This window comes from Coptis chinensis, chromosome 4, assembly GCF_015680905.1.
Source record: "Coptis chinensis isolate HL-2020 chromosome 4, ASM1568090v1, whole genome shotgun sequence".
Lineage (NCBI taxonomy): Eukaryota > Viridiplantae > Streptophyta > Magnoliopsida > Ranunculales > Ranunculaceae > Coptis > Coptis chinensis.
In genome coordinates this window covers 106,612,838-106,638,178 of record NC_141459.1, presented here as the reverse complement: position 1 = coordinate 106,638,178, position 25,341 = coordinate 106,612,838, and the positions used below count along the sequence as shown (strand labels likewise).

General features: G+C 36.3%; 1 protein-coding gene across 2 annotated transcripts; it reads left to right on the top strand.

Annotated features, from left to right (window-relative positions):
- Positions 1–1,137: 1,137 nt before the first annotated feature.
- PIR121 (transcription activator) lies at positions 1,138–24,376 on the top strand. 2 transcript variants are annotated; one of them, XM_086558781.1, is made up of 30 exons: positions 1,138–1,281; positions 1,429–1,501; positions 1,998–2,062; positions 2,235–2,312; positions 2,815–2,934; positions 3,939–4,009; positions 5,133–5,225; positions 5,636–5,705; positions 6,211–6,275; positions 6,409–6,604; positions 6,753–6,904; positions 8,073–8,166; positions 8,773–8,985; positions 9,535–9,746; positions 10,132–10,276; positions 12,330–12,498; positions 12,883–12,959; positions 14,818–14,988; positions 17,691–17,767; positions 17,873–17,975; positions 18,607–18,726; positions 18,807–18,950; positions 19,591–19,740; positions 19,893–20,036; positions 20,771–20,858; positions 21,360–21,487; positions 21,829–22,036; positions 22,718–22,890; positions 23,553–23,756; positions 23,909–24,376. In XM_086558781.1, exons 1-30 carry the CDS (start codon positions 1,228–1,230, stop codon positions 24,101–24,103), a joined length of 3,852 nt encoding a protein of 1,283 aa, XP_086414907.1. In that variant the 5' UTR covers positions 1,138–1,227; the 3' UTR covers positions 24,104–24,376. The 2 variants fall into 2 exon arrangements, with proteins under 2 accessions (XP_086414907.1, XP_086414908.1); XM_086558782.1 differs by having other exon boundaries at positions 1,192–1,281; positions 6,414–6,604.
- The last annotated feature ends 965 nt before the right edge of the window (positions 24,377–25,341 follow it).

Genomic DNA, 25,341 nt, shown 5'->3' with positions numbered 1-25,341 from the left:
CTAGAATTGGAATTACGGAAAATTCCGAATTTTGAAAGCAAATTTGAAGAATTTGGGAGGTGATACTACCACCTAGAGATGCTCTAAAGTTGCTTTCATTTATTTTTTTCCTTCCTTACTTTCAAAAAATTGCCAAGACGAGAGAAACTGACGAGGCATACCAAACAAAATTGGAAACTGTACCTACTCTATAGACGACAAGCATGTGCATTATTTTGTATATGGCGATGCACTGAGGCAATGACACTACCAATTATTACGATTCACGACACTATCTCATTATCTGTATTGTTGCTTACATCTACAAGGTAGCAAGTTGTAAACAAAAGCCCATGCAATGGAATAGGGCCATGTACCATTGAAGTTGCTTCAAACTATGATGATCCATTCTATCCAAGTGAAAAGGCAAACAGCCCCGTCGTTCAACCACCAATCTTGACTGCTTAATGGGACTTTTACTCTCAAAAGTGGTGGTTTTTATTCTTCTCTAAACTTTAGTGAGGCTTTCATCTTTCTAATATTTTTATTTATTTTTTATTTTGTTGTTGAGAAGATGAGACGTAAAAAATGTTTTTACCCCCATTTTGTTATTTGAAATTTGGAGTGTTAGATCTTTTGAGACTTAGATTAGATCAGACGGTTCAGGAGAGGTGTAAGATATGGATGTCACAATAAGAGTGTCACTATAACCAAACCGATCAACCAAATAATTAAAATTTAAACGAAGAAACAAAAAAAGTTCAAAATATAATAAACCTGTGGAGTTGGGTGGAGGATTTTTAGAGTATTTTTCTTCATCTAATATACTCAAGCAGCAGGCCAGATTAATAAAGATAAAAATCCTTAATTTCCTAATCAAACTCCAACTGTGGCTACTAGTCCAAACTTAAAGATGGTGCCCACCCACCTCCTAATTATTATGACTCTTATTTTGCTGTGACTAACGAAATCATGTATATATGATAGCCGGGTTTTCAGGAATCCCCCACTATAAATGTCACTTAAATTAAAAAAACTTCCTAATGTCACTTAGGAAAAAAAAAAACCTCGGTGCTACCGTGCTAGCACGGTTAAATATTTCATCCACATGTATATCCTAAATATCGTCGATTTACCAGAAAACACCAGTCCGATATTTATGGTAACTAACGAGTCCGATATATATAAAAGGTTGTTATTAGTAAAGTTGTAGTGGGCAGATCGAGGAGACTACTGAAGTTTTTGTCAATGGCTGTTCCAGTTGAAGAAGCCATTGCAGCTCTTTCCACATTCTCCTTAGAGGTAATTATTATGTAGTAGATCTCATCATACAATTTCCACATTGTTCTATTCTTTCTGTTGCTTCACCAACACATTTTACACTTGTGATGATTTAGTTTTAGTTGAGGTCAAAGGAAAGTTTATATCTTTAGCTAATTACGCTTGCAGGATGACCAACCTGAAGTGCAAGGCCTTGCAGCTACACTTTCAGTTGAAAGGTTTGCTACAAGTAGTCCAATAGGTATGCTGATGGCAATGTTATTATAAGATTGGTTTAAACTATTATAACATGTTGTGGTGATTCTTACATTCATATAAAACTAGTACTAAGTCACATTCACATGGATACGCGTGTTGGTGCCCGATACGGATACAGAGTGTCCGACACACGGCGTGTGGACATAACTAATTAAAAAGAAAACTAGTACTATTTTTTAGTTACACAACTAATTCGTAGGCTGAAGACCTTACAAAGCATCTCCATACAAATATATAATGATTAAATTGACATAATATGGAGTTGTAACTAGGTTATTAAGTTATTTCTTTGTCTTTTAGGGTATAGAAGAAATCCTAGTTTGAAATTGTTTGCACAACGTGTCCGTGTGTACGACACGAGTGTGATTGTGTCTGTGTGCCTTATAAAAATAGGAAGCGTACCACAGGTCCTTGGTTTTCCTTAATTAATGTAGCTCATTCAGGTACTAAACAATACATTCAACACTTTCTTTCTGTAGATTATGGTGATGTTTCTGCCTACCGTCTATCTCTGTCTGAAGACACTAAAGCCGTCAATCAGTTGGTAATACTATTTTTTTTTTCCAGAAAGTGTGAATTTTACTGAATTTAGCTTATTAAGCTTCTGCATTAAATGTTTCTTGTAAAACTTATCTTTTTCTCACTAGTTATTGATCTTACATTTAATTTTTGGCTTTAGTCGAAGCATTTGATGGATTATTTTGAAACACATGCAGAACATTCTTATCCAAGAGGGGAAGGAGATGGCATCTGTTCTGTATACATATAGAAGCTGCGTCAAAGCACTCCCTCAGGTTAATTTAGATATCAGCTTCACATACTCTATGCCTGGGCTTTGCATATATACACAGCGTGTTCATATCTCATAATGGGTGATCGCACCGTTTATATGATCATTGGTATCTAACAAGGGAAATTATGTAAAATGGGCTTTATCGCCCCTTTTTATAAAATTATTTTCCCTTGTTCAAGAAAACAAAATGGATGGATTGTCAGTTGTGAGAGATGTTTCGCATTTAAAAATAATAAATAAATATGACCCAACTAACAATATTTTGGCATACGTATTCTGCAAATTCGAATTATATATTTCATTTTAACCTTGGAAATGAGGATTGGACGTAGGCGTCCGTAACTCATCTTGTCATGGACTCATGGGAGTAAGACAGCCTTTGGTTGTGTCAATGAAACTTTTTCTTCCTACAGTTGCGGCTTGAAATAGCCAGTTTAGCGGTCCATACATATTATTAGGTTCCTGTTTAATTCTGCTACATAATCATATCTGCTATGTTGCAGTTGCCTGATTCTATGAAGCAAAGTCAAGCAGAACTATATTTGGAAACTTATCAAGTGCTGGACTTGGAGATGAGTCGCCTACGGGACATACAAAGGTGGCAATCGTCAGCGGCTTCTAAAGTACATATCCTCAACTCTTTTACATTTGATTTCGTAGAGTGCATAAAGTAATTACTATTCGTGTGCGTGCGTGTGTGTTGTCAGAATGAATTTATATTGTTCAAATATCATAAAAACAAACCAGTCCAAATTTTTATTCATCAAATCTACCTACCTTGGCCTCAATAGTAATAATGTTTGCCTAATTGCACTGGCGGTGTGTATATTGTGTCGATATAAATGAAAGCTCTGCCCTTTATGTTTTAGCTGCTCTTTGAATGAAGATATCCTAGATGAAGAAAGTCATACATGAACTTAAGTGAATGCAATTCAATTTAATTAACTATTAGTTGAGAAAACGAGTAGGGCATCTTACTGAAATAACAAACAACCTAAAACTATTGAACCTTACAGGAGCAATAAATGCAGAAACGTTTTTGTCATGTCTTGGCTGATGTACTCCATGCCATATTAGTAGAGGATGTTTGTTCCTCACGTCACCAGATCCGAGAGTCTGTCGCCAAGACATATTCACAAGTTACTCAGAATGCCCATCAGTACCACTTGAGCAAAATACCTACAATCTAAAGCGGGGGAAAATCTTTTACAACTTATGTCTTCACGTGTGAAACATGTTGGACAGATCAACAATATTTCCAATCTCTGTTGTGTGCCTCCTCTCCAGAGAGCACCCTATGAAGGGGTGTCCAAAGGGTGCCATGGACGAGTCGTAAACCGTACAGTCAAGAGTATGACGAGTCTACTGTAGGTGGGGTCGAGAATGTGATGAGTCTGTTATATAAATGTGTTTAAACCATGAGTCATCAATGCGATGAGTCCTTGAACATATAAGAAAGTTTGTTTGAAAGATGAATTTAGTTCCAGTAGGCATTAGATGCCTCTTTTAATAAAGTGATGTGTCTTCTTTCAAGTTGTCTTCATAATAATGCTTTTACTTGTCTTCATAGTATTGCTATTCCTTTTGAGAGTTGTCATGTCAAGTTTACACTTCCTGTTTTATGCAGTTAGCAGCTGATATGCAAAGGTTTTCAAGGCCCGAGCGACGCATAAATGGCCCAACAATAACTCATCTTCGGTTAGTGTTTTTGTTTTAATTGTTTTTTTTTTGGAAACATGTTTAGGCTTTGAACCAGTAGTTATGCCAACTAATTAGTGCTATATCACGTTGAGCATCTCAGGGTGCTCAAACCAAATTTCCTACCATTTGAATAAGACTAGAAACTGTTCTTCTAATGGTTCCATTATGCATAGCGTATTCACGTTATTACAATAAAAAAAAGGTAACAAACATCTCATCTGAGACTATAACAAATATCTCAACATTCCCCCTTACGTGTGGCATTACTTGAGCCTAACACTTGGACACCACACTTGGGTGATGTGGACTAGACGGGTCCTTTTGGGCCAAACACAGTAACATGCTCTGATACCATATTAAACACTACGAGCATCCAACTCAAAACCAATTGGTGATAAGTGGAGAGGCCCAAGAACATTTATACTATATTGCAAGACTTCACACCAATAGCATCCTATATTCCAATACTCCCCCTTTATCTCGCGGTGGTTGAAAACCAACATGAGATTACCACCACTATGAGAATTTAGTTCCAAATATGTCATTGTTGCCAAACTTCAAGTCTAAAATTCTGCCCAAACAACCACGAACAATAGCAGCTTGAACTTGTAGAGGTAGGCTTCCACATTGTATTCACATGGTCCAACAGATGGTAGGTACATACCATACCACAAACATGGAGTGGACTTCGTTAACACTCCCACAAATATGGAGTGGACTAGTTAATACTCCCACAAGGGGACCACGGGTCACGCACATACGACAACACAACACAAAACCGATTGGCCATGAGTGGAATGGCCCCGGGAACTCATATATTAATTAGCTAGGTGTCAAACTCCTGATGTGGGACTATTTATCTAACACCTATAAAAGGAGATATACTCTTCCGTTCAATTTTATTTTTGGCACAATGCTTTTTCCTAAACCCTAAACCCTAAACCCTGATCCAATTACAAAATGGTTCAGCTCTCTTGTAGTGTTGTTCTGTTTTTGTGGGGGAACCAAACAATGTAAATTTTTGCTCATCGCTTGTCCTATTTATTGCGGCTCATTACAGTTTTAAGTGTTGAAGTGTTTGTTTATCTGAATAACATTTAAATTTGATATCATTTGCTAGGTCTATGTTGAAGCTGCTTGATGTTTTGGTGCAGCTGGATCATCTTAAAAACGCGAAAGCAAGCATACCCAATGATTTTTCTTGGTATAAGAGGTATGATGATCATCTTCTTTGTTTCCTGTCCATTTTATTTTAGCTGGCATTTTGCTTATGTTCTAACGTGTAACGTACATGAACAATGAGATGATTCAAATCGTATCCGATTTTGTTATATTGGTAACTGTGTCATTACCTTAGTGTTTTATACTAGCCTATTAGTTGTTTTTGTTCTGTCGTACCATTTCAAGCACCCACCTTTAAATTGTCGTTCTCTTTATTGCCTGTTATCTAAGACCACTGTCAGGAGAAGTCTCACTTTCATTCTTGACTGTTGATTTGCATCTCATGTATACTGAATATTTTTACTAAAGTATTTGTTGAGTATCCCTGCTTTCTTTTTCTTCTGACACTGTGATCATCAAAAGTATCCCTGTTGAAATTTGAATGTTTTTTTGAATTTTCAGGACGTTCACTCAAGTCAGTGTTCAGTGGCAAGACACTGATTCAATGAGAGAGGAGTTAGACGATTTGCAGGTTGTATATTTGGTGCCTAAAATGGATGTCATCAAGTTTTGAGTTGTTGTGTTAGTCTTGAGGCATTTCATATCCAATTGTGGGAACAGAATTGGGTTTTTATTTCCTAAAAAATCCTTGAATGGCTGTTTTCTTTACATGGATATGCATTGCAATCATTTCACCTACATTTCATGTAACAATGTTTATGTCCATTACCAAAAGGTATATCATTGAACATTTCCTCCTAAATATTTCTGCTAGAGTAATCACTCTTTGACGGCATGAAATGGACCTAAGAAGAGAACAAAATGATAAACCTGATAGCTATTCCAGAACCTATATACTCTAATCTTTGCTGAACAAATCAATTTTTTGTTTGATTTGAATTTAGTTTAGCATCTTTATTGTATACTTGTGAAACACATCTGTCAGTTATTGTTACTTCCAGGTAGAAGATAATGGAAAGGGAGACAAAGTAGTAACAGTTATTTGTTAATTTTATTATATCTTACATTGCTTGCAGATTTTTTTGAGCACTAGATGGGCTATTTTGTTGAACCTGCATGTTGAGATGTTCCGTGTTAACAAGTATCCTTAAGAAAGTGCAACTGTAATTTATATCTGAGACTCAATTGTCTGTATTCAAGACTTATCTTACTCCCCCCTCCCTCTCCCTTTCTTAGATTTCTGGCCATATGTGATGTCCTTGACTCAATGGTAGTGTAGAAGACATTCTTCAGGTTCTCATAATATTCTGTGTTGAGTCCCTGGAGTTGGATTTTGCACTTCTATTTCCAGAGCGACATGTTCTTCTTCGTGTTTTGCCTGTTCTTGTTGTTTTAGCTACATCTTCAGAGAAAGATGGTGAATCTCTTTATAAGAGGGTCAAAATCAACCGACTTATCAACATATTCAAGGTACGAAGCTTTTCTTTACTGATTTAACCAATTGTTTTAACTATTACTTGTCATGAGATGTGATTGTACCATACTACGTTTTACTACAGATTTTGTAGATTATAATGCTGAAGTTGTGGAGCCACCAATTTTTGTGCCTCTTTTGCAGAATGATCCTGTTATTCCCGCCTTTCCGGATCTTCACCTCTCTCCTGCTGCAATCATGAAAGAGCTGTCAACGTACTTTCAAAAGTTCTCAAGTCAAATCCGCCTTCTCACGCTTCCAGCACCGCATGAGCTCCCACCTCGAGAGACACAAGAATATCCATTACCTTGTTCAGCATCAATGAGCACCAATTTTTATGAAGTCCCTTATTTCTCTGGTATATGCATCTTTATCGGTAGTTGGCATTTTGGCATTGCATACACAGTCTCACATGATTGTTAAAAATTCATTATAGGTATCAAGAAGAGTTGACCAGTTTGTCACAAAGCAGTATTAGAGCCGTGGACTTGCCTATCCCAAAAGTGAGGGATGAGTGTGTGCTGGAAAAGTACCTAGCCTTGAGGTGAAGGTTGCGCCAGTAGTTTAGTCCCACATTAGTTAGGCTCCGTCCAAAACTCGGGGTTCTCATGTGCTGATGGTTCTCTACTTAGTACAGACGACAGCGGCCTTTTGAGTCAAGCTTACACCTCTAGTGAGGTGTGGTTAGGTGAGGACTGCTGGGTTGAGTTCAGCAGATCATCACGTAATGCCCATAAATCTATGAGCTTATGCACAACAAGCATACAAATGCTGACAGTTGTTTATGTAACATTTTGCACTATTACTTGTTCTGAGGATGAGGGCGTGTTTTAATTTCATTGACGAGTATTATTGTCAATGGACATTCTTTTGTTTTGTGTTTGGCACTTGTGGTGCAAGAAAAAGACAAGTTGAAACCTATTAAGTAAAAAAGAGAAAAATGTCAACTATGATTACTTTCAGACATCATACAAGTTTTATTGCAAATCTTTGGTTAGGTTGGTTGATGAGTCTGAGCTGTTAGAAAATGTGGATGATGGATGGTGAGAAGTGATGTAGCATACTTCTAGAATAGAAAACAAACATAGTTGACCAAGAAGAAAGGATAATTTTTTTAAAAGGATTTCTAACACAGAAGCACTCTTATGTAATTGAACACATATGTCAAATTTACTATGTTGAACCTTATATGAAGGCAAGTTTCTTTATGTTATATGTCTTTCATCATGTTTATATACATGTTAATTTTTATTTTTCCGTGTTTATTTAGTTCATTAATTTTGTGATTTACCACTGTGATTTATCTCATGCATCTATAAATAAAGCCCAGTTTGCTCCTGCAATGTCCTTTTGACTTCGGTTGTTGAAACCTTTGCTGCTTTAGTCCGTACCTCAATATCTAGTGGAAAAACGATGCATTACACTTATGGAACTATTTGTGAATGGAAAACCTTGACTAATCACGTATCAGAGACATTACCATATCGCCAACCACATTGGAGCTATTCGTTCCGAACATGATGATTTTGCAATTCGCTTTGCTTCATCAATGAATCAGGTACTCACTCATCCTGCCAAATACTTGATGGTTTTATGTTTGTAATTGTTAGATCCCCATTTACTCCAAAAGCTTGAGGTTCTAAAGAGAGGAATTTTATAAATTTCAAGAGGAGGGTCATCGATTGAACATAGGTGGGGCACACCCAGAAGCAGGGAGGATTATTAAATTTTGATACTCCCTCCAAGAGGAAATGTGCTGGAGAAGGTATCCACAGCCTTTTTAGACCAAAACTCCAATACCATGTTAAATTTCCATTTACTCCAAAACTCGAGCTTGTAGAGAAGGTGGAGTTACATGAAATTCAAGAAGAGGCCAGGGGATTGAACATAGTTGGGGCACACCTAGACAAGGGAGGAGTAATAGATCTCAACAGATTTGTTTTGTTTTTGATTTTGTTTTTTGTTTTGTTTTGTTTTTGTTTTTTCTTTTGGAAACCGATGAATCTCAACAGAGACTCCTGTATTTATGCAAATATCTGCTGGAAGTCTCACACCACTAGTCACTAGACAGAGACAAGTTTACTATTGAGAGACCTAATCTGAAAGACATAATAAATTATGAATAAATCTTGCTGGGTGTAATGGTGCTTTTCTTCGCATGCAGATTATATTATTGAAATCAACGGATGGTGCAGATAGTGAGTGGTGCAATGAAGTGAAGGGAAATATGTATGATATGGTAGTCGAAGGTTTTCAGCTTCTAAGCCGATGGACAGGGCGTATTTGGGAGCAATGTGCTTGGAAATTCTCTCGTCCCTGCAAAGATGCAGTGCTCACAGACTCTCAAGAAACTTCTTTATTTTCTGATTATGAAAAGGTCTTTACTCTTTATTAATATAACCTTTTTCAAATATGTGTATTATATTCCAGTTACTTCTTTTCAATCTGGAACATCTAATGCTAAAGGTTCCACATTATACACTCTCTATTGATTAAGAATTGGTAAGTGGTTTGGCTGCTTGCCTGCTGCTGTAAATAAAATACTCCAGGAATATATATTACGACTTTTCTTGTACCTGACGTCATATAGGCATGCTTTACCTATATCTCTTGGGATATTTTGGCTCATCGATGAAAAAGAGATAATAAAAATAAATAAGAACGAATGGATAATGTCAGAGTTTTAAGGGACATCTCCCTCGGGGTTCGGGAGACATCTCCACACGGCTTCTTTTGTTGTGGGTGGTTTATTAGGGGTTTGGGCATAGCCCCGCCCGGGAGATGTCCATTTGAACCTTAACGGATTATGTTAATGCTCACTTGAATTTGATTATGTATTTTTAACTGAAGAATATATCATGCTCATCATTGCATTGACCCCTTTTTTTTGGCATTTATTGATGGATGTTATTTTTCAATCCTGCAGGTGGTACGACTGAATTACACTGCAGAGGAAAGAAAGGCATTGGTAGAGCTTGTTAGTTACATCAAAAGCATTGGTTTGATGATGCAAAAATGTGATACCTTAGTAGCGGATGCTTTATGGGAGATTATCCACGCTGAGGTCCAAGATTTTGTGCAGAACAAGTTAGCCATTATGCTTCGAACCACATTTCGAAAGAAGAAAGATCTCTCTAGGTGCATATGTATTACACCTGTTTATTTATTTACTTTCCTACAAGACTTATTTGGGATATCATCTCCAAAAATCACACTGAGCACGGCAAAAGCGAATTGTAATGTTTAAAATTTGGACCATACTCAATATGGTTAGAAAATAGCATAACCTTTAGGTGATTAGTTTCCATCTTGAGAATATCATCTTCTCTGAGATTACCCTAAATTCATCTCCATTTGAATCCAATAACATCTTCATATGGTCAGTGGTTATAATTTGATGTGATGTTAAGTGTCTGCTAAACCTGCCAAGCTATGCGCATCATCCCTTTCTTTTCTGTTCGTATTAATACAAATTCAATTTTTCTCAATTGCTTATGTTCTATATCCGTTTTCAAACTTTCAGGATATTATCTGATATGCGAACCCTTTCAGCAGATTGGATGGCAAATACAAGCAAACCTGAACCTGAATTGCACTCTTCACATGGCGGGGAAGAAAGCAAGGGAAACTTTTTCTATCCAAGGCCAGTTGCACCGACAGCAGCTCAGGTTAGTTTGACTTTTTCCTGCGTTTTTGTCCCAGTTCAGTTATTCTTAGTTTTGTTTGTCTTGTAGGCTGTAGCTTTAAACAATGTTAGAAGGTCATTCACTTCTCCTTGTGATTTTCTTTCCTTCATACTGTGTTGCATGGAAACTTTAAGATGGACTGTGATTGGGCCCTGTCCAAGATGTATTCATGTAACATAAGATACTACTCTGCACAATATTTTCGGTCCCAAATGCTTGTCAATGTACTTTCAGATAAAATATTAATGATGTTACCTTTTCTCTTTTTTTGTGCACTTTTATATAAGTATTTAATTTGTTCTACTTTATCCAATTACATATCTCATGTCTATCTGATGTAACTTGTTGGCGGAAGCTTCAACAATCGATAAACATCAATTATGATTAATAGAACAAACACCTAAAACTAGGGTTTATATGTTCAAACAAGAAGAACAATTCTCAAAGAATTAATATTCTATAATAACCAAACTAACAATGGAGGCCTAGACGCCTTTATATAATAAACTCAACCACCAAATCTAATTGGATTCCAAATAGGAAACCATCATAAATCCTATTCCTAATTGAATTAGGAAACCAAGGAAAATAGAAACTAATAATTAACTAATTAATCCATTCTCACGCATCAATATGTACTTTACTAAAACGGTTATATCTGGACTTTACATTTGTTACATGATATTTTCTTAAATACATTCTTTCCATATTGTATAGTGTATACATGACAAGGAGAGTTCACTATTGATGGAAAGCCCCTTACTGATTGTCTCATAAGAATCCCAGGTCTTTATTGAGACATAACAGACACCTTTTCAGTGTCCTCCCTTTGGGAGTTGGGGTATTACCATAAACCAATTATATCTCTGGATGTTCTTGGCATTTTCTTTTGGCCGACAAAACAAGGTTTCATTAACATTATAACATATCATAGTGTGAGAGGGTCAATAAAATCAAGCCTCACATTCCTAACAGTATGAAGATGAGATACCCATCCCCAAAGTACACATTTGCAATTACAAATAACATTTACTAAAAAAAAATGATTTCTTCCAGCCAGATGGTCCATGTATAGCATGTGCACTAATATTATCTTGAGAGTTCTTAGCATTTAAGGGAGTCACTACAGATGCGATATAGTAAACTTGGATAGAGCTAATTTGATGCTTTATTGAGTAGAAGTTTGATTTACCATGAGGGGAGTAGATTTGGAGAGGTTGACTCAAGGAAGTGGATTTGGGAGGAGAAAGATGGGTTTACCGTAAAATCCTTTTACTTGAACTTGGCCAACAAGTTTACCTTGCAACATCTCAACACTACGGAGAGGATCCTTAATTTCCCACATAAAAGGATTTGGAAGATGTCTATCCCGTTCAAAGTGACATTTTTTTGTTGGCTCACTTATTTGGGAAGGATCAAAACGGTTGATAATCTTAATCAAAGGGGTATGAACCTCCTAACCCTTTGTTCACTTTGCAAAAGGGTGGATGAAAGTGTTGATCTCCTTCTTCTCAATTGTCCACTTGTGAGCGATGTTTGGAAGGATTTTTTCTTCTCATTCAATAGACTTTGGGATCCACCATTAAATGTTAGAGAAGCCTTAGTGAAGAATTTGATTGCGGGTTCTTTGCCTAACAAGTCCAAGTGGCTTGCGGATCATCTTCGTAGTGCTATTATGTGGACTTTATGGAAAGAAAGAAATATGAGGATCTTTGAGCACAAGGAGAAAGAGATACATAAGATAGTGGAAGAAGTCAAAGAATTGTTGTTCGAGTGGGCTAGTGTGTGCCCAAGCTTCCGGGGAGTGGGTTATGTCGATTTTCTATGTGATTGGGATACTCTTGTAATTTAAGTGTACAAGTGGGTGTGATCGAGTAGTTACTTGCTACCTAAGATCTACATGTAATTTGTAATGTGTAACCTTTGGATCTATAATAAATAAAATTGAGTTTTACCGGTCAAAAAAAAAAAAAAAAATTGAGTAGAAGTTTGATGTATAACTTAGTGAATATATTTTCTTTTTCCTTTTTCGCAGATCCATTGCTTGCAGTTCCTGATATATGACCTCGTCTCTGGTGGTAATTTACGGAAACCCGGTGGGCTCTTTGGGAACACTGGTTCTGAGCATTCTGTTAATGATCTGAAGCAGTTGGAGACTTTCTTTTACAAGCTTAGCTTTTTCCTTCATATTTTGGACTATACAGGTTAGTATTCTGTTAATAACTATTCACATATTTTATTTTCCTTGCAAAGATTTAGGGTTGTGAGACTGTCTAGCTTTATTTTTAATTTAATATTTGCGAGTTGTGACACTTTTGGAGAGGTATTATTTTCCCTCTGAAGACAAAAGTTTCTCTCTTCTATAAAGTGAAGCAAAGCTCTTATCCACTTTTGGAGGAGGGGGTCTCAAGCAACTTCTTTCGCTCATTACCATAGAAATCCGTGAAGATGAATTCATCTATTTGCACTAAGTTTTTGTTAAACACGCAGTCTTAAATGAATTTAAATAATTGATGGGTAATAATTTTGTACTAGCAAAGTCATTTTTCAGAAACTTTGTTAGTAAAGTTTTTGTGTTGTTTTTGCAGTTACAATTGGAACATTAACAGATCTTGGCTTCCTCTGGTTTAGAGAGTTCTATCTTGAGTCTTCTCGTGTTATCCAGGTAATACTTGACGACATCACATTACTTATCTATGCAATGACAAGTTTTTCTGGATACCCATCGAGTGCATTTACATCTACCCATCCAAACCATCCAAACCAACCAAAATTACTTTTCCTTTAGAGTTGGGCTATGACAATTTATTGCCTGTTTTTGTTTCTCAATGCGATCTCACTATAGCCCTTATCACTCTCACTTGGCAAGTTTACAAAAGTGTAGGACATGGTGACATGTTCTACGACTGGCTCCACTTCTAATTAAGAGAAGGGGTTTCTAGCTTTTACTCCATGTAGTCATGCCATATTTAGGCTTTAGTCTAGATTTAGTTGTTTATTAACTTTCTGTCTCTTTTCCGTCAGTTGACTGCGTTGAGCATGAGTGAAGTGTTGGTATTATGTTTCATGCCTGTAATACCCTTATTGCACATGTATCGAGGCAGATGACCATGATCCAACATCTAGTGTTGGCCATCTTATTCCACTACCCTACATCCACCATCCTGTATCTCGTTTGGGGATTGCTTGAAGAATGGGTAGTCAAGCAGTGAGAATCTTCTAATCGCATCATCTTCATCCTCTTGTAACAACCCATTTTTATTTCCTATCATAGAATCAAACTCCATTTTCGGGATGAAGAAACAAAACCCCAAGTCTTCTTTGTTTTCTTCACCTACTAAAATCGCTACTAAGTTCCATCGAGTCCAAATATCCCCATTGTTAGACACTTATACTGTGAAGCAATTCTATCCAAAAATTAGTGATGTCGAGCTAACTTTGAGCCCCAAAGACCGGCTTCTACTTAAATTTTGGATTTAGGAATTGCTTGAAGAATGAATGTTAAGAATGTTCTTCATTAAGTTAAGAGTTTATGATTATGGATGATGAGGTAACACCATTATTTTGTTCTTGAAGTGGTTGTTTTGATTTTGCCAATGTCGGTGGTGGCGGAGGAGGAAATAGGAAGGAGAGGATGAAAAGGAAAAGATGATGAACAATTTATATTAGGCTTTGGTCCAGGGGCATCTTAGGTATTAGTGAAAATGCTCACACTTTGGCTTCAGTCAACTGATGGAAAATGGACCAAGAATGCTAAACTGTGGACCAAGGCCTAAATGTGGCATTGATACAGGAACTGAAAGTTAAAAAAACCCTTGAAAGATTAGGTAAAAATTAGTTAAAAGTGAGGCAGGAAGGAGAGGGATTTCTATTTTATTCTTAATTGCTGTATTAGATTGACGTGAGACTCCTTTCAGAGAATTAGTGGTCAGATGGGAATCTTTGTTAGGCTATGCTTAGCAGTATATAATTTATTCTGTTTTGTTTTATTTCAGTTCTTGTTCTAATCTTATGTTAGGATATCTCATCCTATTGTTATGTATTCTCTTTTTATGTATAATATATCTCTACCTTTACCGGTAAAAATAGAAAACAAAGGAAAAACAAAATTGATTTTCAAGCATGCATGCTGCAAGAGAATAGGGTTTTACAGCAAGATATTTCTAATCAATCAAATACATCACAAGTGTGCGTATTGTTGAACTTTTTTCCCCCTTGGGATGATTAGATTTCTAGTTATCAACCCAACAGACCATTAGGTGTTAGAACTCAGAATGACTAGTCCAGTTAGCTTTCTGAGACACTCTACATGAGTTCCTTTACATCATTTACCATTAGAATACAAAAAAAGAGGAAGACAAAGTAGTTTGTTTGATTATTTCTTCAAGAAGATTTAGTTGTACAAGCTTGCGGCAATGGACTTCTTGAAAAACATTGGAATTACTTATATCCTTGGATACATCAAAGTTATTTCCTTTATCTATAATTGCTTTATATGAGATTGGTCATTTTTTTATCCACAGTTTCCAATTGAATGCTCTCTTCCTTGGATGTTGGTGGATCATGTGATCGAGTCCCAAAATGCTGGTCTTCTTGAGAGCGTCCTGCTGCCATTTGACATCTATAATGATTCTGCTCAACATGCACTGGTTGTGCTTAAACAGCGCTTCCTTTATGATGAAATAGAGGCTGAGGTATGAGCTATGAATAACTTCTCATGACCGTTTGTTCTAAAATTGGAAGTTTTTTTATATGTTGTGAGCATATTACCTCTTTCGCACATGAGCTTGTCGCTCAAGTGGTTGTGCACCCCTGCTCTCAGGGGGGAGGTTACAGGTTCAAAACTCACTAGCGTCGTCCTGGGAGTTTTACTCTATAATTTAGTATTATCTCTCTGTGTGATATCTGGTATGTGATATCTGATACATTGTCCCTATGCAATTTAGTATTATCTCTATGTCAGATGTTGTGATATCTGATACGTCGTCCCTTCACAGTCTGATAAAAAAACAGATAAATATCGAGGATTCTCATTAGAGCTTCTTAACTGAGAATCACACAACATTTTAAACACGCATTATCACTTGAGGCAAGCCTCAGAGGCGCTTGAGGTAAGCCTCAATAATAAAAAAGAAGAAAAAGAATTAGGAAAAACGGGGTTTGATGATGGAAGTTTGTGACTTCTAATAGAATGAGGTGTTCTGATGCTCAAACATAACCTAATAAGCATTTTTAGTCTTTAAAGAAGTTACGAGTGGTTAACATCAAAAAATGGATTTTTTTTAAAAGATATAAAAAACGTGTAAGGCTTAAGGCTTAAGCTTCAGTCTGATAAACGTTGGAAGCATATGATATGTTATATGTACAGTCAGATTTCTAGCTTTTGTATATTTCTAGCTTTTGTATAGTGGGACCTATAGTAGAGAATCAAAAAGACTCTCGCATTGAGCTCCAAGAGTTTAAACCTCTACCCTTGGGCATTCTGATGGCCCCTGTGAACTTCATAATGGATGAGATACTTCTCAGATGGGTACATTTTACTTTTCTATTAGTAAGTTTTGAGCACATAATGGCCTACACTACATAAAAAGAACGGACCTGGTCTCCATACTTCATCCATTTATTTTCGAAGAGACAATCTTTGGCAAGTTCAGGGGTCGCAATGTTTGTCTTGAGAAAGAACTCAAATCAAATCTTGCTGATGAGTTAGTAATGCATGCAACATGCCACCTGTCATGTTCTTGGAATACCAAATAGTTGATAGCATTGAACAATTCCTTGTTTGTAATAGTTAACTCTCTTATGAGTTTAACTTTCGTCTTACTGGTTATGTTTTGTGAACCAGGCCCCTTTACTTGGTCCAACAATTATTAAAATTTCAATTGTAAACTCAAAGTTGATGGATTTAATGACGTAACTTGTTGGCAAAAGCTTCAACAATGTTAAACATCAATTAAGTTTCATGAAAGAAACACCTAAAACTAGGGTTTAAACCTTCAAACACGAAGAACAATTCTCTTAGAAATAGTATTCAATAAAAACCCATCTAACAATGAAGGCCTAGATGCCTTTATATAACAATAAAGCATATTCCTAATTCTAGTTGGACTCGAAAATAGAAACCTTGCTAATTAACCTAATTCCAAAACAATAAGGAAACTAATAACAATAACCAACTATTGATTAATAATAATACTAATTTCAGTCCATGCTCCTGCATCATACTCCCCTGCTTGAAAGAAACTAGTCCTTGAGTTTGTTGTTATGAAAATCCATGAATGCATTAAAGCTCTACATAGTCGTGTCTGTCACCTCCCTCGGTTGCAGAAAATTTGATTGCGAATTTTGCCTAAATATTTACTCTTAAAATCAATAATGATGCAAAATGTCGATGTTCTGCCATTCAACAAATAGATGGGAAGGTTCCAATCCATAAAATATGCGCAGAAGAATTGTGTATGTTAACGGAGAAAAATCTTGATCGTGATATACCAAATAAGGGTCGACATATTCGCTGAATACAGTACCCCGCGACAATGTAAGCACACTAGGAAAAGGAGTCAAATTCCATACACCCTAGAGTTTGGAATAATTTGCAAACATCCTTGATGAACTTTTATCATAGCATCGGCGGACCTGGGGCAAAATTTTCTTTGGAGCAAGCTGATTCTCCACTCCTTTAGAAACAACAACTAGCATGGGCTGGACACCTTAATCAATCCAATGTGCAAGTTCTTCAAAGCAACGAGATGATTATGACATGATTCATACAGCAGAAATTGAAAAGCAATAAGACCCCAAACAGCAGTGTGCAATCCAAACTGCGAAGTGCCACCAAATCTGTTTCTAAATGTTGTTTTGACCATATTCGTTGCAGTAAACTGTTCTGTTTGAATTTTCTTTTTGGTAAAGTACCACAGTTCTCAAATTCCCCGAATTATTATAGAAACACTCAACTCTTTGTATCAAAAGGATCATTTGGTGTACCGAAGGCAAGCAGACGCCTAACACCAAACTGGGGGTGTGCTTGTATATACCCTTATTAATCTTTAGTGCTATCAGTGGAAATAATTCTTGAACCTGATACAGTGATACGATGTTGACTAGCAGTTTGCTCCAAAATCCTGAGCTGTTAGAAAAAGGGACAACTAGGTTTGTCAAAGGGATTTAGGCCTGACAAGGGGCGGCATACCTAACAATGCTACGTGGTGGAATCATACCCAACAACACTGTTGTCAGTGTTTTTTATTGAATGTGTTCTAGGTGCTACTACTTCCATAGAACATTTTGTATTTTTGTCGCAGATGTTCTTGTGATTTGATTCAAAACGTTTTTTTTTTATTGGCAAAAAAAAAACGTTTTCATTTGTTTCTTGAGCGATAGTTTTATTTTGTAGGTAGATCTTTGCTTTGATCAGCTCATTCTGAAATTAAGTGAGACCATTTTCACATACTACAAAAGCTGGGCAGCCAGGTACAGTTTTTTCTCATGTACTGCAAGATTGTTTTAGTTTGCTTTTTCAGATATAGTTTTATCACGATTCATTCATATAATATTTGACTGTTATTTTTCCTGCAGTGAGCTACTTGATCCGTCATTCCTCTTTGCCTTGGATAATGGTGAAAAATATTCTATCCGACCAATGAGATTCAATGTGTTATTTAGAATAACAAGAGTAAAGGTTAGTAATGCTATCTCATAGGTAACTTTATTTTAAATATGCTTTTGGTCAAGTCATATATGCTTTAATACTTGTAATACTTGCAAAAAAAAATGCAAAATACTTTTCCAAATGAGGATTTGTGGCAACAATTCATGCTAAAATATTTATAGGTAGATAGTATTGCGAAAAGTGAATGTTGTATTTTGGTGATATATTGTTTATAATTGAAGTCGTGATACTGTCAATCCCACATCCACACCAAAAATAATTTCTCACTCTGGGGGGTGTTTGGTTAGTAGAATAATAACACTAATGAGATCTTCAAATCAAAGAATTTCATTGCAGCAAATGATTTGAATGAACTGGAGGTTGTTTGCAAGATGTCTATGTTACTCTTATAGATTCAGGATACTCAAAGATTGTGATCTAAATTTGTGAAATTGATCTTGGATCTTTGTGGCAGTTGGTTAGGATATACTGTTATTTTTAACGTTTTTGACATACAAATTCAAATATTTGGAAAAGCAAAAACTACATAAGTGATATATTCCTATTTCTCACCGGCAACGTACCAGCTACATAATTTACTCATGTTTTTGTTCTAGATTTAGTCTGTAAGCAGACTGACAAATTTCTGTATGATATGAAGCTACTTGGGAGGACTATCAACTTTAGGAGTCTAATCGCTGAACGGATGAATAAAATGTTTAGAGAGAACCTTGAGTTTCTTTTTGACCGCTTTGAGTCGCAGGATTTATGTGCTGTTGTGGTAAGTAGCTGTTACCCATATCTAGCTTTTATATATTAGTCATTTGTCATTGGTCGATTCTAATGAAGATGTATCCCCAGGAGTTGGAGAAGCTCCTAGATGTTTTAAAACACTCGCATGAGTTGCTGTCAGAAGAGCTTTCAGTAGATTCATTCACTCTAATGTTGAATGAGATGCTAGAAAATATATCTCTTGTCTCATTTTCTAGTCGTCTTGCTTCTCAGGTTTGGCCTCTTCGAAGTTATTTATAGTTCTACCTTATTGCTTGTAATTCATATTATTTTGTGATAGTCCTATGCTTGCCCAACTCATTATACATTTCGTCCTATTAATTCTCAGTTTCTCAGATGACTTTAATCTTCTGTGTGGGAAAGATACTATAGTCTAAGAAAAAAAAATGATCCTTTACAGATAGCAGAGTTTTCACGTTGTATCAACTTGTTGATATTTATAAATATGCTTTCCTTTATGCATTTTTGTGTCTTATGATGTGTATGTATGTGCTTCACCTCGAAGTAAGCGGGGACCATTTTTCATCCTCATGAGAGTCTATTAGAAAAACGTCTTTCTCACCATGGGGCTAGTGTGTGCATGCGGGTGCGTCTTGGGTATGCTGGGTCATGGTCCGAGTATATTAGCTTCTGGCTAATTCCTAGGCGTTGATGTAATTTTGGTTATTATATATGTGTTATGGATTAAAAAAGAAAATATTAAAAGCTTTTTTTTAATTGGTTGGTGATCAGCAATGACAAATACATCCACTTGAGGTTTCTGAAAAATAAGTAGATGTACTCTGGTTCTCAATTTGGATTTATTGTTTATCGCTTGGTGTAGCTTTAAATAACTTGATAGTTTAACTTCCAGATTTGGACAGAGTTGCAAACTGACTTCTTGCCGAACTTCATCTTTTGCAATACTACTCAACGTTTCATTCGATCATCGAAAGTGTCTCGTGTTCCTATCCAAAAGCCATCAGTTCCCCATGCAAAGCCTAACTTCTATTGTGGTTCTCAGGTAAGTCGTCATTAATTTATCACTTCTTTACAGTTATCCACATGTTCGTTCAAGTTAATTTTTATCTTTATGCAATGGCTTTCCCTGAAGTTATGTCCCTCGTGAATTCTTTGGAAGATTATATTTTTAAAATTTTATTTTTTTTGATCTAGGATTTGAATGTGGCTCATCAAAGTTTTGCGCGGTTACATAGTGGATTCTTTGGAGTACCACACATATTTGCCATTGTCAGACTTTTAGGGTCTAGATCTTTGCCTTGGCTTGTTCGAGCACTACTTGATTATATATCAAACAAGGTAAGTTCCTCCTAGACAATTGATGTGTTAATGCAGATTTAGGTAAATCCATGTCTTGTTAATTACATCATATCATGTTGTTGTGCAGTACTATATAATATCCCATGTAGATACTTAACAATGGGACTTGTATCAATTGTCTTACTATGCAGGATACTTCCTTGAAGTTTGAAAATTGTTCTCAAGTTTTATCAATCTATAACTTCGTTCATCCTTAGGGTCAATCTAGATCCATGATTTGCTAACACTTCTTGATCATCCTTTTCTTGCTTTGCATACAATGATTGCATTGTTTCCTGTATATGAGACTGTCAATGCGGTTTCTGCTTGTTTGGTTGGAACTTGCAAGTAGAAAGTTTCAGTAATTTCTGTTATACAACTTCTTCAGTTAGATTATCCAGTGTTACGAAAAAACAGTTCTAGTGCTTAATGAGTAGTGATTATATGTAAAGCATTTTGTTGGCATTGTTCCCATTGTTGGCTATACATTTTTGTAGACTCTGAATGCTCGATATCAGTGGCTTGTATGCATTAAGGCAGTTTGTGCATCAAAAGTGACTGTAAATATATGGTCCTTAACAGTATGTTGGGAAGCCATGCCAGTTATCTGGTTCACTGTAGTGTGTCACTACTTTGGGCCGGATCATATTATATAGCACATAACACTTTATTGTTATTCTCGTAAAGGACTTGCAAAATATTTTATTTGATGTTTAACTTACTACTTTTTTCAGATAACTGCACTTGAACCAATGATTACAGGACTGCAAGAAGCATTGCCAAAGTCTATTGGATTGCTCCCTTTTGATGGAGGAGTTGCAGGTATATATGTAATAATTTAATTTATTGCAAAGAAGTCTGCATTTATTTAATTCAAGTTGGGAGTTGGTTTTTCGTATTTCTTATCTGATGGGTTCGGCTGGGAAATAGTGTCAGTATCCCACTTACCCGCCTTATTAATAAACATCTGGAACTAGGGAAAAACAGAGGCTCCTTCATTTACTCCTATGAATAAACATCTGGGACTAGGAAAGACAATAACTAAACACCTTATGAACATTCTAGTTACTCCAATATATCTGTTTCCGTTTTATGTTTCATCGTTTTTGTTTATTTTAACCATGGAATACCAACGGTTTATATGTTTTAAGTTATATGTGATGTAAACTTTGAAACCAATGGAGGACAATTGTTCTCCCCTAATTCTCTTTCTACGCCTCTTCTGATCTTCTCTCACTAGTCACTACTATATCTGTTCTTCCATTTTTAAAGGTCATATATAGAGGTGAATACAGAAGTACTGACTAAGTTTCTTATGTACAGGGTGCCAAAGGATTGTTAAAGAACATCTAAACTGGGGCACAAAGTCGGAGCTCAAAGCTGAGGTCCTTCATGGTATAAAGGAAATTGGAAGTGTAATAAGTTGGATGGGGCTACTTGATATTGTCTTGGTGAGAATAAGACTTTTTCTTTCTATGTTTCCTGTTTGTAGGAAAAAACATATCAATTTCTAATTAACTTTACATGAGAAAATATATGTTATGTGACTTTTATCATTGGCTTTTGGATATAGTCATATAGATTAACTGCTGCATTGGAGCTGCTAAGATAAAACGTAACTAAAGAATGACTGAACGAATATACACTTCCTTTTGTTTTTGTTCATTTCCTTTCATTTTTTTTGGGTATTAACATTTTGTTTGTATAAACTATAAACCACTAGACATTCACTTATTAATTAGAAGGTATAGACCTTTCTAGCTTCTAACAACTTTAATTTGATGTGCAACAGAGAGAAGTTGACACCTCTAGTTTTATGCAAACCGCTCCGTGGTTGGGCTTGATTCCTGGAAATGATGGGCAAATTCTGCATTCTCAAGATGTTGGTGATAGTCCACTAGTGTCCCTCTTCAAATCTGCAGCCGTTGCAATTGATTCTTATCCTAGGTTTTCAAACCCAACATCTTTCCACACCATGTCAAAGCAAGCAGAAGCTGCGGGTTTGTACTTTCTCTAACACTGCTAAAAGTACTTTCCCTTTGATTTCTCATTAAATGACATGACATGGGTTTGCGTAGGCAGGCATGAAATATAGATTCTATTGTAGAATATACTTATGTATGCCTGTATATACTTTTCAGAAAATAATACTCTATGAATTCTCAAATTGGTAAGAAATTGACAAAAGTGTCGAATTGAACCAGTCTGTGACATGATTGGACCAAAAGACTGAAAGCGATGTTTGTTTGAGTAAAATTATATGACTGCTAATGAAGAGGAAAGTTTGGAGAGAAAAGAGAGTGTGGCCTAGATGGGTTGTGGCCTTCTCTGTCACATCTTTACATATGAAAAAGATAGGGTGGGTTTGCATCAGTTAAAGAATGAAAAAGTTCGAGGGGAAATGTCCCAACTGTCTCTTAGAAGTTAGAACTCTAACAGGTGTTATAGGTTGAGAACCACTGAACAATATGTTTATGCCTTCATGAGGTATGCGGAAGGCTTAATGTTCTACATTCGAGCCTCTAGCTAAGTAATTGAGCTAAGCAACTTTTGAGATCCACTCCATTCCAAAAGATCCAACCAGTAAATTGAAATTCCACAGACACCACCTTTCGGTTACAGCACTATGCTTCTTAAGTCCTCCAGTTTCACGAAATTTGATTTGTCTTCTCTATTTGCAGATGTGTTGTACAAGGCCAACATTAATGCAGGAAGTATGTTGGAGTACACCCTTGCATTTACAAATGCGGCACTCGATAAATACTGTAGTAAATGGAATGCTGCTCCTAAGACTGGCTTCATTGACATTTCAACCTCAAAGGACTTCTATCGTGTATTCAGTGGCCTCCAATTTGTAAGCCTTGCAGAACTCTCTTTCCATGAATCAGAGCTTGAAATGAATCAAGATCCTGCTAATTAGGCAATTACAATCTGACTGTATACAACTGATCAAAATATTTGCAACACTAGATATTACTATTACTAACATAGTACAAATTTTTATGCTGGTTTCGGTGCAATGCTTAAAACTTCAGCTTTGCCCTGCCTTTTAAATTGGAGGTTAGTTGTTCTACGGCTAGAATTTCAGTATAACAATTCATGATGCAACTCGGTCTGGTTGAGTTTGATTGAGTCAAACTCAAAGGATATTGAACCTTGAATTGGTGAAATTTTCTTGTGTTATGGCAGATCTGGGTCCAAAAAGCACCAGCAGTCCAGCACCATAAATAAAACCTTTCCAATCTTATTTGCTAAAGAATGAAAAAACGAAAAGAGAAACATAATCTTCATAGTAGTAATTTACCATGGATGATGAACTGATAGGGATTTACTGGTATTTCAGATTTATGTCGATATTATTTGTCTGTTTCTTGTTGAGATACCAAATATACATGTTCAACGTTGACCTCGCTGCAGTGCAATTTCGTGCCAACATTAGTCGTAGAGTCATACTAGATACATGAGGCCTTTGATAATCGTTTTGTTGATGATCTTATGAGTCGCCTCGAATTGCAGGGCTACCTTGAGGAATCTGTCCAGTTACCGCCAAACCATCACGAAGTGTTAGGTGATTCAGTTGCTTGGGGGGGTTGTACTATAATATACTTGCTCGGACAGCAGCTACATTTTGAGTTATTTGATTTTTCCTATCAACTGCTCAATGTTGCAGAAGTGGAAACTGCATCAACTTTGGCTCTTAGAAATCCAAACTATATGCAGGTATTACCAGTCCCACAGAAAACTGGTGTGATGATTGAAGTTTCCCTTTTCCTGCATACTTTCCCAAATTTTGTCTGAAATCATTACTATCATTTATTTATGGAAGAGGTGCATTTGTCCCCTCAGAAAATTGACATTAAATTTCCATGTAGGGGCGTGAAAACCTGTTGGAAGTTATGAAAAAAGAGAGGAGGTTGAACAATCATGTTTTCTCAATGCTGAGAGCACGTTGCCCACTAGAGGACAAAACAGCTTGTGCAATCAAGCAAAGTGGTGCCCCATTGCATCGGATCAAATTCGAGAACACTGTCTCAGCTTTTGAAACCCTGCCACAGAAAGGTGCCTGAAACCACTAAATCCTTTCTTTCTTTGTCTTCGAGGTGAATCAGGTGATATTTGTCTGCTATGTGCATAAGAATTTGATGGCATCAGTTTTGGAAATACAAGGATGTAGAAAGATGGCATGTATGACCACGAAAAATGTCTAGCGTGGTTGATAGTCTGTTGTACTGTTGTATCATGTATGTTTTATTGGATCAGACAGGTAACTTTCTTGTAATATGATTATCGAAAAAAGAACTTTCTTGTAATACCAATAAAAAAAAAAACTTTTCTTGTAATGATTTTTATTTCCTTTAAAAATGAGCGATTTCTTATAACTTGTAACTGATTTGTTTTTCAGTTTGATAAGAGCATTCCTAATGCAAGTGAAAATAACAACCCCCCTTCACCGCTACGTAGGCAGTATTCACCAATTTTTTACCGTTTTGGTGAAAAATAAGGCGAAGCTGTGCAATGTAAAGGTGAAAAAAATATCTCGGACGGGATGTTGGATTCCGTCCCGATGGTTTTTGATTGAGACGGAATGTAACATTCCGTCTGGTATTTTGTCTGAAGTTAAAAATAAAACTAAAAAAAATCTAAAAATAAAACCGAAAAAATCGAAAATACACTCGAGACGGAATAAAACATTCCGTCCGAAAAAAAATGATTTTTAAAAAATATACGCGAGACGGAATCCAACATCCCATCAAATCAACTGGGGAAAATAGTCACCAGTTTTTCACCTCTATATTGAACACTTATTTTCCACAAAAACTGGTGACTATAGTCACAAACCCCTCATGTTACCCTGCATTGGGAATGCTCTAATCTCCTAGTCCTACCATAGTCGTGAGGCAATAGTTGAGAGCATGAATAGTTGAGGCAAGAGTTACAGATAATGGTTCCAAGCCCACTTTTGGCTGGACTAGCTTTTCACCCCCGATGAGAAGCCAAACATCTCATAATGTCACGCCGAATTTGCCATAACATGGTTAACTACTGATTTATTGACGCAGTGCAATGCATTATGTTGTGGGTTGCCTGCCACCTATAAGTCTATAACAAATCATTGGTTGCAATTGGCACAATCAGTTGGTCATCTGTTATTTTCTGTAAGAGTGTTCTATATATGAAATAAAAGTTCACAGGTGGAAGAGTCTGGAGTCAGTACTTTGATCATCAATGTAGAACGGTCAAAGTGATTAGATTCCAATTGCTCTAAAGGATGGAAAGAAACCGACTGTCGTTCTCTTCTTACCAG

What these genes read in the sequence shown, in the direction of transcription:
- PIR121 (XM_086558781.1), top strand. Translation starts at nt 1,228, where the DNA reads ATGGCTGTTCCAGTTGAAGAAGCCATTGCAGCTCTTTCCACATTCTCC. An exon ending in GATTTTTCTTGGTATAAGAG is followed by an intron (nt 5,226 to 5,635) that starts GTATGATGATCA and finishes TTGAATTTTCAG; the next exon opens with GACGTTCACTCAAGTCAGTG. An exon ending in TTGCTTCATCAATGAATCAG is followed by an intron (nt 8,167 to 8,772) that starts GTACTCACTCAT and finishes CTTCGCATGCAG; the next exon opens with ATTATATTATTGAAATCAAC.